Source organism: Ascidiella aspersa, chromosome 3, assembly GCF_963924565.1.
Source record: "Ascidiella aspersa chromosome 3, kaAscAspe10.2, whole genome shotgun sequence".
Lineage (NCBI taxonomy): Eukaryota > Metazoa > Chordata > Ascidiacea > Phlebobranchia > Ascidiidae > Ascidiella > Ascidiella aspersa.
Genome location: NC_139449.1, coordinates 2,053,078 through 2,072,004, shown reverse-complemented (window position 1 = coordinate 2,072,004; position 18,927 = coordinate 2,053,078). Strand labels below are relative to the sequence as shown.

The window sequence follows — 18,927 nt, the reverse complement described above, 5'->3', positions numbered from 1 at the left end:
AACGATCGAAGTTCTGTAGTTGTTGAAAATAAGACAAAATAAGGACGCAAGTCGAAAATAAGGACATTTCTTAGAAATAAGGACATTTAGGTTTTCTAAGACCTAGTTCGTCAAAAAATTTGAAAATGCTTTAATTTGAAAATGTGTTAACAACAGCCAATGACCTTTTATTACTAAACCCCAAAACGCCACTGGAGGCCACCCAAGAGCCAATTTAACTCAATTTTAGAGAAATCGAAATAAAAGCAATTCCTGCATTGTGGCGTGTTGACCTTATACGTAAAGCCTATGTTTCTATAAATGTGGTTTAATAATTTGACGTTCTCACCAAATTACTTTTTTAAGTTTTCTATAAAGGCAGTCTTCAAAAAAGAAATATAAACGGGCAGGAAATTAATGTTTTCTAATAAGGTATTTGTTATTTTCGCGGTTTAATCCGCACCATTTTATATCGATTCATTTGTGACGTCAGGCCTTTTTTCATTTTGGTTTTGTAAAATGCAGTGCTGAAAAACAGCTGCATATAAATTTTGCTTCTTATCAAAGACTGATTGTTTAAATACGGCGATATATATATATATATATTTTGTGATTTTTAAGAAATTTTTCTGTGCTTTAACATTTGTTTTTACCGAACAGTCTAAACATCATCTGATTCGAAAACAAGAATCTTACTTTTATATTTTAACTATCCAATTAAATGATAAACCTTGCAATACGATATATGGCCAATGTTGGGCTTGCAATCAGTTCAAAACACGACCCAAAAATAATCTCTGATTTTTATTGATAGTGAAGTGAAAACAACTTTATCGTTGGGTGAAATGTTGTCATCTACGGATTGATGTTGAGGACGGTTTGGTCATCTGTTAATTTCAAACGAGAAAAAGTTAGAAACTGCAAACAGAAACTGCAAAAGGGGTTGATTTATAATATTATTACTTTCTTTCCGATTCGAAACGAGCAAGTGTAGAATAGAGCCGAACCCACCTAAACATCAGTGATGTCCAGGAGTTCATCCTCTGCTTTTTCGTCGAATTCATCGACTTCTGCCCCGGCATCGCGAAGCTTCTGGCGGAATTCTTCATTATCGTGCAAAGCAGCGATTTCTGAACGAGTGAACACAAAAAATCAAGGTTAGATTACAGCAGGGGTTCTTAAACTGGGGTCTATGGACCCTTTGGGATAGGTCTATTTGTATTGTGGCATCAAATTATAACGTCATCTCTCAAATTCCTTGTCTACACTGGTCCTCGCGAAGCAAAATATATATTTTTTCTTGGCAAACAATTGCTGCTGTTCGTTGAAAACCCTTCTCTATATTAACGGACATTACAGAGTTCTTAGTTGAAACAAAGGACATACGTAAATTATACCTTATTACATTTTGTATGACTGCAAATTATTGCATGCGAGTTATAAAGGAACTAAGCAAATTTTAAACTTTTGTAACTGGACTTTTGCTAAAAATAGTTGAGTAAAGCCCTGGTATATGGTAACACTTTAACAATTTTGTTGGCAAAATGATTTGCAGTGTTGTAATGACTTATGTCCTTGACTTGACTTTGATGGAAAATATTTATCTTTACGTCCTATAAAATGACTGTATTTGACCACGACAGAAAAGTGCAAATAATATTTTCTTTAATTTAAAGTCATTGTCATCATTTGCTTAAAAGGGCAAGGAGATATCTTGTTTTATATACATTTACTTTTTCACTATTGAGAAAACCCTTTAGATTACAACGTTTTCATTTTTAGGTTAATTTTTACTCTCTCACCTTCAACTGTCATGTCTTTCAAAGATTCGTCTCTGAAAAAAAAAAACAATATAAAAACAAAGTTTAGTTTCGATTTAGCAAAATTTCCACACTCGGAAAATACACGTAACAGTTTGTGTACTTATGAGGACCCAAAATAAAATACAGGACCCAAGGAAAAAACTGCATTTTTGCCTAAACTACGCATAATTCGAAATGGCTTACCGGCAATCCGTCGGATTTAACAACAAGCCTGCGGCGAGGTTCGAACTCACGACCTCGGCCAAATCGTTTCAGCAACTAACGTTGTTTTTATAATACATACTGTGGTAATTTTTACATACATATAAAAAGGTTGTCGTTTCTTGAAATTTCTTAGCGATTAAAAGGTTAAACCTTAAAAAACTGCCCACAGACGTCAAAGTTACCGCCTTGTTCTCACTGTAACACATTTTTGAGTCTTACCCGAATTTGCTGGTCCACTTTTGCACGTGGCCGGCCCACTTCTTGACGTGCCCTGCCCATTTGTTGACATGCCTGATCCAGCTCTTTCGGCGCCTGGTGCGTCGGCGTCGTCGGCGGCGGCGGCGTCGTCCCCAAGCGTCAGTGTCGACCAAGAGAAGAACGGCGAAGAGCAGGGCGAAGATGACCAACTTGTTCATGTTTTTCTTTTCTACTTAGATGTTTACTAAAAACTAGAAAGAAAATCAATGTTTGGCGTGTTCGGCAAAAATGACTTTTTCGCAGTTAAAAAATGCAACAAGGGGCGTCAAAACACCCTGGGTTTGTGCAAAATAATTTTTGTCACAGTCTTAGTAAGGTTTTCTGAATTACCATATGGGAAGAAGATCGTTAAATCCCCAAACAATGTTTTTAATGTTTTTAATGGAATATATTTTTTAATTATTGTTGCCTTCTGCCCATTTCAATAGAAACTTGTTCAACGTAACGGTGCAAAATGAAAGTTTTAAAAAGGGGAAATGGTTTGCTCAGTAAAAGACTCTAAATTTGCGACGACTCCAAAATACTCGAATAAATAACAAGTAACGTTAAGTGCAACCTGAGTACTCCAATTTAAACGAGTATATTAAAATACGACGAGTATTTAAATAAATAACGAGTCCAACCCAACAAATCGGAACAAAAACGAGTATATAGCAGATTTACTCGGAGTTAATACTTGAGTTAGTAACGAGTATATTTGCGACAAATTTACCTCGAGGTTTTGGACTCACTACGAGTATTTTGAGAATGCATTGTGAATTCTTTACTAACAAGGCCAGTCAACAGATTGCGAAAATTAAGCCCATCGAACTTAATTTTCCATAAAGTATACAGAATAAAAAAAATGCAGCTGTATGCAATTTTGCGCCGAGAATCTGTAAAACAAATTCCAGCCCTATACCAAACGCAATTCCCTGATATTCTGAACACCCGCTAAGAAAACGAATCTAACAAAAATTATCGTATACTAACGGAATCTGTCGGTTAATGATGCAAGCAAGTCAGACTGGAGAAAAAACAACTAGCCTGTGGTGAGGTTCGAACTCACGACCTCGGCCAAATCGGGACCGTCGCGCTGAAACTATACAGGCTCAGATGGAAGCAAGTCGAGAAACAACCTTATCAGCATTGCCCGCTGTAACCTGGTAGTTTAAGCAACTCTACAGGGATTTCTCCCCATTCGTTTCATTTCCACTCGCTTTTTCGCTTTTTCAAGTCGGTTCTCCAACTATACTCGAAGCGACTGTTGGATTGCAACGAATTCGCACGCGCCTTTATACTGCCAATTTCGCGGTTTGTTTTTTAACTTACCAGCTGCAATATACCTACGTTTTTCCGGTTTGCTGCGAAATAATTGAAAAACGAAAATAATTGAGTTACTCGTGGCACGACTGATGCCTTTAACGCATTCCATTACGCATTTTAATTAACTTGGTTAATATTAATGATTCAGTATTGTCACGACAAAACGTTTTTTAAATTCCCCACTCAATGATATCAACAGGCGTTTTAGAAACTCCGTAAACAGTGGAGTGTCTTCCGATTATCCAAATTCTTAGCGTTTACCAAATTAAAAGAACGAATTCTAGTTGTTTAACTATTAACGACGCCAAGAAACTTTTGCGGTTCTTTAAGTCAAACAACAATATGCTGTTTAAATCAATGAATTTTTATTTTCTTAAAACTTTGTAAAAAATATGTTTTTAGGTTAAAATTTGTCAAAATTTAAATTAAAATTTGTCAAAATTTTAATTTTTATGGTCCAAATTTCTTAATTTTTAGTTAAAAAAAATCGCAATAATAATAAACATTAGGTTGTAAATAATATTGAATCCCCAGCCATATCAATTTTAAAAATACCACCCTGCTTAAGATTTTGTTTTTTATAAGTTTACTATATTTTGTTTTTGTGGTTTGCAGTGTTTTTGTGTCACTACAAAAATAAAATAAGTCTTAAAAATAGTCTTTTAAGTTGAAATTGTCTTGCAAATATTTAAATTCTTTCTACATTGAATGCTAGTTGTTTAACTACTAACGACGCCAAGACCCTTATGCGGTGCTTCAAATCAACAATATGGTGTTTTAATCAATGGATTTCTAACAGACGAAAACTTTTTCCCAAAAAATTATTATTAGGTCACAAACTTGTCCAAATAAAAAAATAAAAAATCTTTGACTGCAGTACCGTGACATTTTTTTTCTGCCGAGTCTTTCGGGCAGTAAAACAATAAAATTATTACTTACATTAACACTTACACTTGTTTTAAATAATATTTTATTTTTTTAGGCCCAAAAATAATCACACTACTAATAAACATTAAATTGTAAATAATATTGAGTCCCTATTCTTATTAATTTTGAAAACACTGTCCTGCTTAAGATTTTGTTTTGTGGTTTACAAAATAAGTCTTAAAAAATTGTTTTTAAGTTAACGCGAGTAAACCAGTATGACTCAATGAGAACAGCAGGCGGTTTAAAATATCTGTAAACAGGAAAATGTCTCCCGGATAACCGCTTTTCTGAGATGAGTTAAGATAGCCCGCCCTACTGTGCGCTATGTTTCACAAGAAAAGGGTTCATTTTAAAAGTGCCGCTGCAAACTAGAAATTTCATGATTTTAATTAGGAGAGAAAATATAATGGTCTGACGGTTTGACTGAAATGACTCTTTTTTCGATAAACATTGTTGTCGGAAAAACCCGTTTGTCACGTATATATTTTCTTCTTTATTTCGTATACAAGCTTCATTTTTGTCACGTACACAGGCTTCGTTTTCAAGCGTTAACTCTGTGAAAAATTTCTGTATATATATATATATTTAATTTTTATTTTTGAATTTTCTGAAAATAAATCCGATCAGCAAACAATCAAACAAGTGGTAATAGTTTTATTGCCTCAAGAAAAAAGCGTTTGTCGCGTATATGCAAGTTCCATGCGATTTGGGCAGATTTTCGTTGGTGAGCCTGTTATTTATTTTTATTTAAGTTAAAAAAAATTTTTTTGGTGGCTTTCTCCAGATAAACGACGAATCTAATTTCGCCGTTGACAATTTCAACCTACACCTTACGCTAGGTAGGATATGAAAACATTGTGTAGAAAAACAAATTGGAAGTATTGCGGCTTTGAGAACTTTAAGAATCTCCTATTAAAATTTTTGTTAATTAGACAAATTTTGTTTCTAAACAAAACAAAAAAGTACTATTCTGAAAAAGACCCAACCAATATAAAAAATATTATTTTATTATTATGTTTAAAATTTTTTTTTTAAATAAAGTTTTTAAATGTTTTTTTTTAATTTTTTTTTAATTTTTTTTTTTTAAATCTTTTTTTAAATAAATTTTAATACAAAACACACATACTTTGGGATAAGAATGTATTTTAATGCAGGAAATTGTAACTATTAAGCTAATTTGAAGCTCCGTAGCTATAAGTGTTGAAATGACATACAAAAGTAGGCAGCTTTTAAACGTTTCGAATAACTCTATTCATTTCCAACATCTTTCCACGACTTACTGCGCCTTATGTTATTTTAAAATGAGCTGTTTACTGCAAAAGCTATATGAAAAAAAATGGAGTCTTTCATCAACCATCACATCTTTCTTGATTAACATTAAACAGATCATAACAACATATGGTAAAGTGTGGTAAACAGGAAGAGTTTGCAGCAACCGTTTTACTCATCTTGCTATTTTCCTATCGCCAGATATTGTATGTAAATCTCATGCGGAAGCCTTGACTCATAAAACGTCGTACGGTCCTTTCGTGCTGTTATTAGGGTTCGCTTTAACTGGAATAACAGGACGTATGATTATTGTGTTTACTAAACAAACTCTTTCAATAAACATTTCCTTCAAAGATGTTTGCAAAAGCGGTAGACAACATCGTTACTTTGGCATTATAGGATTTCAATGTAAAGCCAAGATTTTACAAAAAAAGCTGGCATTAAGCACCAACAAACAAACGGCGATAGGTAAATATTTGTTATACAAAACAGGGTTGCCAGATGAAAAAAATGAAAAAAGCCAAACTTACCTTAAAAAAAAAGCCAAATCTATTTCAAACTCTAACAAGCTTATGTTTTTCCTGAAATAAATAAAAAATGCAATAAATGGTCATGCTGGTACATTGAATTTCTCTTTTTGTGGCAATTTTTCTTAATTTTTTTCTCTTTTTGGAATTTTTTCCTGGCAAATTTTTTTGTTTTCCCAAATTTTTCTTAGCAATTTTTCTCTTTGTGATATTTTTTGGATTTTTTTTCTCTTTTTGTGTTAGCTTGATCTCTTCTTAACATAACACTCATGACATTTTTAAATAAAACGAAAAAAGCCGAAAAAAGACAAATTTCATTTGAATTTTTTTTTTGAAAAAATAAAATCCAAAGAGGTTCAAAAAAGCCTAAATTTTCAAATTTGGCTTTAAAAAATCCTAACTGGCAACCATGATACAAAACCGCCTTTAATTGTATAATTCGGTTCAGTTAACGTGCACGTTAAATTAGCTAAGCTATTTTTGTTATGTATACTACTTTACTTGTAAGTTAAGCTATTGCGGTTATTTGTTTAAAACAGGGCTTCACAAACTTAATATGTGTTTTTTTAATCTTTTAACGTTTTAGCAGTAATAACACTATTTTTTTAAATGCATCTGTTACAGTGACGAATAACTGAGTTAAACAATGTGTCCCGCAGTCGTTTTTATAACTTCAAAATCGCAAAAAATGTAGCATTTTGTGTGAAACGAAAAAAGGTCCGATTTACCTTTAAATACTCGTGGTCAGGGGCTGGTTCAGGGATTTTTGTTAAGGGAGCATAATTTTTTTCTAGAGATGACGTCATAAAGTTGCGTTCAAATGCGACCCAACAAGAAGTAACCTTAACAATATCACACGGTTCGTTTTATTTTGTTAAAATGTTTAAAAGCTTGGAGAGGTGTTAAACTTTTAGCACCAAAGTCCCTTAAACTTACAATGCAAAAGTCACAACAGAAAATATTAAAAACTTACTTTTTCTTTACTTTAAAGTTTAGTGTTTTTCGCTGAAAAGTGCAAAAAGTCCTAGATAACACAAAGTTGTTTTTCACCAGACAATAAGTTTTTCTAGACGCACTTTGTCGCTCGATCGAAAACGAGAGATGTAATCGATTTTACCAAAGCGCAAACGAGTTGCTTTAAATAAAATTAAAATGGCAAACATTTTTTTATGGATTTAGCCTGAATTCGTCTCTGATGCGCGTCCTACGCTTTTCGAAACACTGGTTAAGTAAATGTGGATATTGGGAAAATGAAGTTTTGTATAATCTAAATATTATTGTTCTAAGACCAGGCTTGGACAACTAGATCATTCTAGTTTTGTCATTTAATAGTTTAGCAAAAAATACGACTATAATTTTAATTCTACACGAATTTCTGAATTGCTTGTTTGGTCAAATTCTAGTTCTAATATAATTATTTTTCGGATTTTACCAAAAATGCTACTGTCCAACGGCAATTGTTCTTTCTCAGTGGAAACAGAAAATTTCGGAACGACTAAAACGTAGAAATTTTAGCACAATAATTTACAGTTTGCATTCTTATGAGAAAAATACAATTTAAAATTAAGTGATTGTGAATAATTTCTCATTATTAATTCTAAATGTAAGTTTTAGGAATCCGGTAATTACAATTCTAATCTAAAGTTCAGTTTATTGTATTTACTAATATGGCTGTTCCGTTAATATTTTAATTGACTGTATTACTGAAATTAATTGCCTTTGGCCAACGTCTTAATTTGGTTTTATTGTTAGGTCAAGAATAGCAATAACTCTGTCCTCGGTTAACAAAATTCAAGTAATGGTTAAATAGGTAATATTTTATTTAAAGTTTTAAAACTTGCTCGGAGCACGAATTTGATTCTATAGCCTTGTAAAGCGTTTCGAAGCACTAAATATATTATGGCACGCACAAGCGATGTCGTTGGCCGAAATAAATATATCAGAATTGTTTTTTTTAATAAATAGCATGCCGTAGACAGTTTCTATTAAAAACTGGCACCGAAATTAATTAGTGAAGTGTTATCGGAAATTCATTAGTGATGGTGCTTTATATTTTTGATGAGTAAATTCATTTAATAACAATTAAAACCAGTTGCTAGCTGTATAGATGGGGTTTCCTTCGTGCTAAAGATTTGTATACAAAAAATTAAACTCTCCAGTTACATTTGAGCATTAAGGGTTCATAGCAGGACGTATGAGTTAGTACATCGTGCTACTAGTTATTAGCTACTTCCTGTTTCTGCTAACTAATTTCCTAAACTCTCACTTCAGGACGGAAATGAGGCACTACGTTGTTGCTAGTAGTTTTAAGTTTGAAGTACCAGTACGTTTTTCGGGTCTGGGTTGTTAGAAAATACATAATAAGTGAATAGACTTCGTAATATTAAGTCAAATCAACTTTGTAGCAAAATGCTGGGGGTTGTATTAGGTGTAGAATTAATATCAAAGCTTAAGTACTATTTGAAACGTTCAAAAATCCAACCTACTTCTGCATGAGCTTTGATGTTTAGTCTACATCTAACTACAACCTCCAAACATTATCTTAAGATTTATTCGAAGCGTTCACAAAATGCAAACTACTTCTGTATGAGTTTTATCTCATCGCAATACCCTTTGATTAAAATATTGGGTATCGTTATCGGAATAAATGTTCATATAACTCAGCCACCCACAATACATGGTTGGAACATATCCGACCATGTTCTAATATTCCATCTTTTTGGTTTACAGCTTGTTAGCCTTTTTAACGTCGGCTCGGGTAGTCTACTAAAAATAACAAAAGTATGGTAGAGATACAACAATCCACTCATAGGGACAAGACTGTCAAATATTCCACCCTATGCCAGTAATTCTATTTTATGGCTTACCGCTAAAAAATAATAAATAGAATTTCGGCACCCCGACTGGAATTTTCGTTAAAATATTTTACTGAAATGTCACTATAAATGGAACTGGAACAACACAATGAACTATAAACATAAAGGAAAATGTCATTTGATATAATGGTCTCTAATCGTGCACAAATAGTTGTGTCAAGAAGCTTACCAATTTAGCATAAATCAGATTCGTAACAATTCTCAAATACCTATCGGCACCCTTAAGTATAAGAAATGGCAGACCAGGGCGCCGCGGCACCCCGGTTGAGAACCACTGCCCTATGCTATTGCGACCTAATACGATTTACAGTTTACGGCCTTATCTGTTCACTTAATGTATATTTTAACCCATGGGTCACGATGCAAAATCGGTGGCGGTTTTATTTTGTTGGTTTGCCGACGGATTAGATCCATTGAGATTGGTTCTGAGATTTTTCCAGAAATTAAGAAAATTACGGAACCAATACGAAGACATAGCTTATAATAGTTAAGTTCGAACTAATTTATGCGATTGCCTATTTTGTTTCTCAACTCATTGGTCACTGTTTGATTTGGTGGGGTGGCCGAATGTAGTAGGTGTTAAGTATTACGCATTTTGAGCCATGTACTGTAGTCGTTTCGCACCCTGCGGCTTAATTACGTTATTCGCATTCTTGTGCTGATTGCTGATTGATTACAGTGCTATTGTGCTGCTATGCTATTTGATTTCTTTGCTACTTAAACCGTGGTTGGTTTTGTTTCGTTGCCCATTACTTCACTGTTCTGATCGAGAATACAACATTGGCGGCGAGGATGGGATATTTTTTTTTGATATTTTTGTAGGTATATATAGATAGATTTGTTGTGATTGGGTATGAGCAGAGTTGGATCAACTACATCAATTGAGCTCAATTACAATTACTCCCTTTAATATTTCAATTACATTACAATTACATTAAAAACTGTAATTAATTACATCAATTACAATTTTCGGCATTAAAACCTCAGTTTGCTCAATATCTATGTATTGAGCCAAAATTTTATCAAATTACAATTAGAATTACAAAGAAAAAAAAAACCTCAATTACATTACAATTACAATTACAATAAAAACTTTAATTAATTACATCAATTTCAATCGATCCAACTCGGGTTCTGGGTAACATTTCTTGTGCTATTAGTCGCATGTTTTGTTCGCTTACAAAAAGTTCGGCGCGCCAAAGCTTTCCTGCTCTGCATTACGCTAAGTATTTGAGCCTCCGCTTAAAGCAGTGGTTCTCAAACTGGGGTCCGCGGTTCTTTTGGGGTCCGCGAGACAATTTTCTGGGACCGCGAAGCACCTAACAAATAAATCAACACGACTCTCCTAAAGAAGAAAATAATTTGTGCAATAAAAAAGTTTTCAGGCAATTTACGTTTCCAAACGAAGCTGATTATTATCATTAGTTGTTCATTCACGTTATTGCACGCTTTAAGGGACCGTGAGAAATTAAAACATTTCTAAGGCACCGTTGCGTAATTTTTTTTTTAAAGTTTGAGAACCACTGGCTTCAAGTTTTCGGAAATACAGAGTTAAACTGCCAGGGTTTGGAAAACACCACTACATCATGGATTTAACTATGTCGTTTTCTGAACGGCAGCCTTGTATATTTGCTTTACACCTAGACCTAAAACCTAGACCTAAAAAATCACCGTCAACTGAATCGAAAAGCCTTTCTTCCAATTATGACAATGATTAAAGATTTGCCCAAGCTGCTATTTTGATTCCAAAAATCACAAACAGTCGTTTCTTGTTTTATTTTATTTACGCCATTTTGAATGTGAAGCTTCTTCTTCCGGTATATGTCGGACGTGACGTAATATGTGACGTCATCTGTTGAAGGAAAACATCTCAGTTTAACGAAGTGTAAATCACAAAAATATAGCAAGCAATGAAACAAGCATTGATTGAAAGTTTTTAGGCGATTTTACAGCAACTTTTTGTAACCGTTTTTTTTTATTTTAGAAAACGCATGTCTGAACGTTTATATCGTTGAGCGTTTTAATTAAATCAATTATATTTTTGTTTAAACCTACTGTTGGAGTCAGTTGGTTACGTATCACGAACAGCACTTATCCGAGAAAATAATATTTACTCTTGGGCGACCTCTACCGGGTCAAGGTCCAAGTTTGTTTCTTCATCAAGAATCGCATCCAACAAATCAGGGTTAGCTTCTAGAAAATCCATTTCTGTGCAATTAACAAAACTTAATGTGATTGAGAAGTAAATCAATTTGGTCGGACGAGCAAAGGCAATGCTAAAATGTGTAGAAATTGACACCGCAATATTTGCCATATTCTTATAAAAGTATATTGCGATTGTAACTAAATTGATTGTTAAATGATGAAATGTATAAGTTCTGTTTAATATTTTAGTTTTCAATGATTCAGTTATTTTAATTCTAACGTCATTTAAGAAAACATGGATCTAATTCTAATCTAATTTGTAAAAATAAAAGGATTTAATTTGAGATTGAATTTAATTTAAAAAAGCTAAAATAAGTTTTCTTACCCGGGTATTGTCGGTTTTCAATGTTCTCGTCTCTGTAAAACATATATTACATATATTAATTTTATAATATTGTTTTAAATATGTAATTCTAGCTCGAATTTAGTTTAATTTTTGGTTTTCGCGAATCCGAATTTAAATAAAAAATTTACGATTTTACCTAAAATGTAGGTGTATTATGGATTTAGGTATTTTCTAATTCGCATTTTTGCTTAACTCCTACCGTTTTTTTTAATTCGGCAGTCGAATTTTATTCTAATTTGGCAAAAAAGTGAAGCTTTAATATTAATTCAAATTAGTGGTTCTTGACCTGTAAACAGTTTTGAAAATTATATAGGATTCCATCTTTAAGCCGTAAATAGCAAAAAATAGCCTTCGAAGTTTACGTTTTTATCGTCAATTAAGTGCATTTCATTTAATGCAATTATTTTAGGTCACAACTCTTTAGGTTGAATGTTAGGAAGAAGTAACTGAAAGACATTAAGTAAGACATAAATGGCTGGGAACCTCAGAGTTCTATATTAAGGGTTTCTTCAATATCAAGTGTTGTTACCCACTTCTATATGGCCTTTGATTTTCCTAATAGGTCTAACAACAAACCCAATTATATTAAGATTTATTCGAAACGTTCTCAAAATGCTATCTACCCCTGCACGGCCTTTAATATTTATCTACGTCCTACTATACTGTACAAGCTTTAGCCATTATGGTGCAAAATAACCTAAGTCGGTTATAAAAACTTACCCCAAGAAATTTCTTGCCCATCTGACCGCGGAACTCCAGCCACGCCGACTGGAACTAGTATGACTGCAACTACTTGGACGACTGTAGCTACTTGGACCACTGTAGCTACTATGACCACTGTAGCTACTAGGACCACTGTAGCTACTATGACCACTGTAGCTTCGTCGACGACTGTAGGTACGAAGACGACTGTAGGTACGAAGACGACTGTAACTTCGTCGACGACTGGAGCTTCGTCGACGACTGTACCTACGAAAACGACTGAAGCTACGAAAACGGCGAAGGAACCCATCTGCTTCAATCAGCAGCAAAAAGCCAAAGGCCAAGGCTAGTTGCTTGCGCTTGTTCATGGCTTTTAGGCGCTCTTTTTTGGTGGTTTTGAGATTTCAAGATGTGCTTTTAACCTAACAAATGGGATTTATTAGGAATATGATAGGCCTGGAACACACTAAAATACATGAAAACATAAATTGTTTCTTTTGAGAGTTTAAGGTGTGATTTTAGCGTAACTAATTGGATCGATTAGGAATATTATGGGTCTAAGACACTTTAAATTGCACGAAACCTACTGTTTCTTGATTATGAGAAATACTTTCTGTCCCATTCAAAGCAGAATGGCGAAATTTTAAATTAGGCGTAGTAAGAATATTAAAATCCATATAGTATAAGTACCACTTTTTTACGTTTTGAATAACTCTTATTTCATTTTTAACATCTGAAGATCGAAATTAATAGAGTTATTCGAAACTTTTAAAATGTTGCCTATATTATATGATTTTTGTTGATCGCTTTAAATTGCGATTGTATTGGCTTTCAGTTGAATATTTGCTCACAAATTCGTTTATAAATGTCGTTATTTCGAGCAAACAATTGAATCTCCTAAATGCCCCAGGCCCCCCAAAAAAATCCCTACCTCTGCTGTCCTGCCAACAAGTAACCGATTGAGCCAGTTATATACCCTTCAGAAGGCTCAGTATCTTAAACAAACTCCTTCAAAAAAGCCACATAACAATACAGTTTCTCTGCTGAGCAACAGCAGGAAAGCAGAAAGAAACTGAAAGCCGTAGTCCGGCCAAATGAAGACAATAGAGCTGTTGTTCATCACTAAGCAGTAGCCTATATCGCTCGATATAGTTTGCTTCTAACAATAACTTAGTCGCGCCACGCAGTGCAATTGTTAGATAGAAAATTATTGTATAAAGCTGCTAAAAATATGATATTGGAAGCCATCAGCGCACAATAGCAGGGATTTCGTGGTTCCGGGAATTAGCACATTTGCAAATGGATTGAGCGTGTTTTGGGTATAATAGCGTTTTCACTATATTCACTCTGTTAACTCTTTAGTTAATCTGCATCCTTTGAAATTTATTTTCATGCTTTACAATTCTTTAATCTATTAGTATCCTTCGAAACTCTTTAATAAATCTGAAATTTTCGAAACTCTTTACTTATTTGTATCCTTCGAAACTCTTTTATAAATCTGCATCCTTTGAAACTCTTTAGTCAATTGTCATGCTTTACTATTCTTTAATCAATTTGCATGCTTCGAAACTCTTTAATAAATCTAAAATTTTCGAAACTCTTTACTTATTTGTATCCTTCGAAACTCTTTTATAAATCTGCTTCCTTTGAAAGTCTTTTATCCATTGTCATGCTTTTAAATCTACATCCTTTGAAAGTCTTTTGTCCATTGTCATGCTTTACTATTCTTTAATCAATTTGCATGCTTCGAAACTCTTTTAGCAAACTGAATGATTCGAAATTATTGAAATATATCTTCATTGAAAACCGCCAGATTTCAATATCGGGGATCTCGTGGTCCGGATATTAGGAAAAGCACGTTTTCAAACGGGTATAATGGCGGTTTCACTCGAGTCGTTCATATAATCACTCTGTAAACTCTTAATTAATATACACCTTTTAAAATCCTTTAAACAATAAGCATCCTTTTAAATTATTTAATAAATCTGCTTCCTTTAAAACTCTTTTATCCATTTTTATGCTTTTAAATTATTGAATAAATCTGCATCCTTTGAAACTCTTTTGTCAATTGTCATGCTTTCTTTGTCATATGTATTTTTTGTAAATTTTCCAGTTCAGTTCTTACATAATCGGAAAGTTTATCAATTTTAATGGTTTACTGTTTTATTTTTATATCGGTGTTTTGACTTGACGTTGCTTTCACTAATACTTGGACTGGGAATTGACTTTGCAAAAATACCTTTTTTTTGTCATTTTGCTGTAACGTTTGCTAAATCGAAATTGTCCTTTTGTTTAGGTCAGTGCTTTTCAAACTTTTGAAATCTCTATCCGCACTTTTTTATTTCGGAAAATTTCTATCCGCACGAAACAAGCACAGCAAGTTTGCATCCTTTATTTTTATTTGTGAATACAATGAAAGGTTTGTGTAATAAAACCGTGAGCCTAGTCTTGACCGATATAAAAGATGGCTTAAGCTGCAATGAACCACTATACGAGACTATATTACTGTACCTGTAACAAAAAAGTGGGCACACCAGCTTATTTGATTACTGTATTACACATAATAATAAATAATAATGCACTATTTTCATCCGCACATTAATCCGCACGACGTTAGTCACCCGCATTACAAGTTTTTCATCCGCACAAGTGCGTCATATGACAATCATTTATTTAATTTTTTTTATGACAATTAATTATCTAATATTTTCTTAAGACAATTATTATTTTTTTTTTTTTTTATGACAATTAATTATCTAATATTTTCTTATGACAATTATTTATTTAATATTTTCTTATGACAATTATTTATTTAATATTTTCTTATGACAATTATTTATTTAATATTTTCTTATGACAATTAATAATCTAATATTTTCTTATGACAATTAATAATCTAAAATTTTCTTATAACAATTATTTATTTAATATTTTCTTATGACAATTATTTATTTAATATTTTCTTATGACAATTATTTATTTAATATTTTCTTATGATAATTATTTATTTAATATTTTCTTATGACAATTATTTATTTAATATTTTCTTATGACAATTATTTATTTAATATTTTCTTATGACAATTAATAATCTAATATTTTCTTATAACAATTATTTATTTAATATTTTCTCATGACAATTAACAATCTAATATTTTCTTATGACAATTATTTATTTAATATTTTCTAATGACAACAACAGATTTGCCCAAAATTATATTTTGATTCCAAAAAGCACAAACAGTCGTTTCATTTTTTATTTTATTTACGCCATTTTGAATGTGAAGATTCTTCTTCCGGTATATGTCGGACGTGACGTAATATGTGACGTCATCTGTTGAAGGAAAACATCTCGGTTTAACGAAGCGCAAACTGCATTCATATAGCAAGCAATGAAACAAGCTTTAATTGAAAGTTTTTAGGCGATTTTACAGCAACTTTTTGAAACCGTTTCTACTTTATTTTAGAAAACGCATTTCTGATCGTTATCGCATGATCTACATGTACCATTGCACCTGTGCCTGAACATATCACCTTTAATAAACTACATGTTGTTGACAATACTTAAATAGCTATTGACTCGTTTTCGCCGCAAAGACAGTAAACATACTGTTTTTACCCAAATGTAACAGTTGAGAAGCTAATTACAACAGTTATAGTTGCTAATGTCATATTCTGAATCAAGAACATTAGGAGCAAAAACACATAATTAGTGCGTGCTTGTAACAGAATTAATGCGTGCTTGTAACAGAATTAGTGCGTGCTTGTTTTCTTGGTAGACTCGCAGACAGATAGCTTAATAAATTGACTGCGCACGATTTGCATTTAAATGGGCCACACGACTACTAGCCGCACTATTTTTGGTCATGGGCATAAAACTGTTATATTTTTATTTCCGTGGACCTACACACCCCCATGAATCACATTATTTGAAACTAGGTATGTCTGATAATATCGGATCGGAGCCGATACCCGATACCAATTGGTAGCATCGGTACTCGTCCGATAATATCGGATCGGAGCCGATACTCGATGCCAAGTGGTAGTATCGATACTCGTCCGATAATATCGGATCGGAGCCGATACCCGATGCCAAGTGGTAGTATCGATACTCGTCCGATAATATCGGATCGGAGCCGATACCCGATGCCAAGTGGTAGTATCGGTACTCGTCCGATAATATCGGATCGGAGCCGATACCCGATGCCGAGTTGTAGTATCGGGACTCGTCCGATAATATCGGATCGGAGCCGATACCCGATGCCAAGTGGTAGTATCGGTACTCGTCCGATAATATCGGATCGGAGCCGATACCCGATGCCAAGTGGTAGTATCGATACTCGTCCGATACTTGAATGTTATCGGTGCCGATCCGATACCAAATTATTGTGGTAGATTTATTTATGATTTACGATTCTACGTTTAAATGTAAATTCATCAAAATATTTAAAGGTTACTGACGACAAATTCAACTTCTTTTCACAAAAAGTAAACTTTTGCCAACTTGAAAAAAATGTATATTATCGGACATTCTTGAACCAACAGCACTTACCCGAAAAAATAATATTTAATCTTGAGCGCCATCTACCGGTTTAAGGTCCGCTTCTTCGTCAAGAATCGCATCCAACAAACCAGGATTGGCTTCTAGCAAATCCATTTCTGTACAAATTAGTTATACTCTAGTTTCAAGGATTTAAAATTTTAATTCTAACGTCATTTAAGAAAACATGGATCTAATTCTAATCTAATTCGTAAAAATAAAAGGATTTAATTTGAGATTGAATTTAATTTGAAAAAGCTAAAATAAGTTTTCTTACCCGGGTATTGTCGGCCTTCAATGTTCTCGTCTCTGTAAAACATATCGTTGATACATTTAGGCTACTTCGCATTTATTGCAATTTCATAGCAATTTTATAAAAAAAAAATGTAATTCTAGATAATCTTAAACTGTGTAAAAACAGATAAAACATAAAATCATTTCCTAAATTTTAACTGAAGTATATATTTCGCCTTATACATAGGCATCATCAGTTGCTGTTGGAAAAGCAAACATATAAAAATGCCAAATTTATCTGATACAAAAACAAGAATCTTTCTTTTACATTTTATTGTCTGCGGGAGATCCCTTACTACCTAAAGTGTTTCAGCTTAATTCTAGATAGGATTTCGTTTAATTCCCAGTTTTCGCAAATTCGCTAAATTTGAATGTAATAATTTGAAAACAAAATTAAAAGGCTTAATACAAAAAAAAAGATTTTACCTAAAAAAACTATCACAACATGCTACCTATACTCCTGCATGGGCTTCGATATGCATTCTACCACCAACTATAAAACCTCTAGCTAGGAAAAAACATGTGGCGGTTATAGAAACTCACCCAATGAAAGGAATAACCTTTTTGACCCATTTTACCACGTGATGCGCCCACGACCACGACCGACGACGACGACGACGACGACTGTTCCCCTCCGCACCAACCAGCAGCAAAAAGCAAAGAGCCAAGACTAGTTGCTTGCGCTTGTTCATGGTTTTAGGCGCTATTCTTCGGTGGTTTTGAAATTTTCTTATAACCTAACTAATTGGACCTGTTAGAGATATTATAGGTGTGAAACACACTAAAATGCATGAAAACATAATTTGTTTCTTGAATATGAGAACTTTTTTCTGTTCCATTTGGCGTTTGAATTAGCCTTTGTAAGGATATCAAAGCTCATATTGTATAAGTACCATTTTTTTTACGTCACTATCTGAAGTGAAATTAAAGATGATGAAAATGAATAACGACTTATTCGAAACTTCTGAAATCTTCCCTATGATACATGAATCTTTGTTAATACCGGTAGCCGTATTTGTCTAATTCTAAATCTGAAAATCAGGTGGAACTGATTCATACAGGTAACATTTAAAAAGTTTCTAAAAGGTATTCAAAAGGTAGAAAAATGTGATCTAAATTTTATTGCCTTTAATGTTCGTACTGCGTTTAATTTAACGGTTCTGAGAGAGAGCAGGCAATAGTTTTTATAATCAAGAAACATAAGTCTATATTTTCATGCCCTTTACTATGTTTTTAACACACAATGTACAATATAGTTGATAATAATGTCAAAGCCAAAAAGGTCGAGTAAATCGACATCAGCTTGATAAAGACGTTTCGATACGAGCTTGCATCCTCTTCGTCTGACATTAACTGAATATGATGCAAGCTCGTATCGAAATGTCTTAATTAATATCATTTTGATCTACTCGACGTTTTAGGCTTTGCAATTTGTTATCAAGCTACATTACAGATCCGTGAATAGTGTACCCATGTACAATATAAATTCTGAAAAGTTAGCTGATTTTAATTAAATTTAAAAATTTTAATGTAGCCCATTCCTGCATACAAGTTATCAATTGACACAACAAAACCATTGGGCCCAGTTATATACCCTTCGTAAGGCTCAACATCTCAAATTTCATACACCGTCATAAAAAAGCCACATAACAATGCAGTTTCTCTGCTGAGT

The 18,927-nt window shown here is 33.2% G+C and overlaps 2 protein-coding genes and 1 long non-coding RNA gene across 4 annotated transcripts; all 3 read right to left on the bottom strand.

The window, feature by feature from the left end:
* Nucleotides 1-777: 777 nt before the first annotated feature.
* LOC146158063 (uncharacterized) lies at nucleotides 778-2,450 on the bottom strand. The gene is made up of 4 exons (XM_083385990.1): nucleotides 2,226-2,450; nucleotides 1,782-1,813; nucleotides 991-1,109; nucleotides 778-866 (listed from the first exon to the last, which is right to left on the bottom strand). Exons 1-3 carry the CDS (start codon nucleotides 2,420-2,422, stop codon nucleotides 991-993), a joined length of 348 nt encoding a protein of 115 aa, XP_083242116.1. The 5' UTR covers nucleotides 2,423-2,450; the 3' UTR covers nucleotides 778-866.
* An 8,495-nt stretch (nucleotides 2,451-10,945) lies between these two features.
* On the bottom strand, nucleotides 10,946-18,018 carry LOC146158061 (uncharacterized). Of its 2 annotated transcripts, none has more exons than XR_014494725.1 (4): nucleotides 17,799-18,018; nucleotides 17,239-17,270; nucleotides 16,974-17,080; nucleotides 10,946-11,020 (listed from the first exon to the last, which is right to left on the bottom strand). It is a non-coding gene; the product is annotated as an uncharacterized LOC146158061 (long non-coding RNA). The 2 variants fall into 2 exon arrangements; XR_014494724.1 differs by lacking the exon at nucleotides 10,946-11,020 and adding an exon at nucleotides 15,666-15,755.
* Nucleotides 11,262-12,882, bottom strand: LOC146158062 (uncharacterized). Its single transcript, XM_083385867.1, has 3 exons — nucleotides 12,440-12,882; nucleotides 11,699-11,730; nucleotides 11,262-11,376 (listed from the first exon to the last, which is right to left on the bottom strand). The coding sequence occupies exons 1-3, from the start codon at nucleotides 12,787-12,789 to the stop codon at nucleotides 11,279-11,281; spliced, it is 480 nt and encodes a 159-aa protein (XP_083241993.1). The 5' UTR covers nucleotides 12,790-12,882; the 3' UTR covers nucleotides 11,262-11,278.
* Nucleotides 18,019-18,927: the final 909 nt, after the last annotated feature.

What these genes read in the sequence shown, in the direction of transcription:
- LOC146158063 (XM_083385990.1), bottom strand. Translation starts at nt 2,422, where the DNA reads ATGAACAAGTTGGTCATCTTCGCCCTGCTCTTCGCCGTTCTTCTCTTG. An exon ending in AAGTGGACCAGCAAATTCGG is followed by an intron (nt 1,814 to 2,225) that starts GTAAGACTCAAA and finishes TTTTTTTTTCAG; the next exon opens with AGACGAATCTTTGAAAGACA. An exon ending in GAAAGACATGACAGTTGAAG is followed by an intron (nt 1,110 to 1,781) that starts GTGAGAGAGTAA and finishes TCACTCGTTCAG; the next exon opens with AAATCGCTGCTTTGCACGAT.
- LOC146158062 (XM_083385867.1), bottom strand. Translation starts at nt 12,789, where the DNA reads ATGAACAAGCGCAAGCAACTAGCCTTGGCCTTTGGCTTTTTGCTGCTG. An exon ending in TGGGCAAGAAATTTCTTGGG is followed by an intron (nt 11,731 to 12,439) that starts GTAAGTTTTTAT and finishes TATGTTTTACAG; the next exon opens with AGACGAGAACATTGAAAACC. An exon ending in TGAAAACCGACAATACCCGG is followed by an intron (nt 11,377 to 11,698) that starts GTAAGAAAACTT and finishes TTAATTGCACAG; the next exon opens with AAATGGATTTTCTAGAAGCT.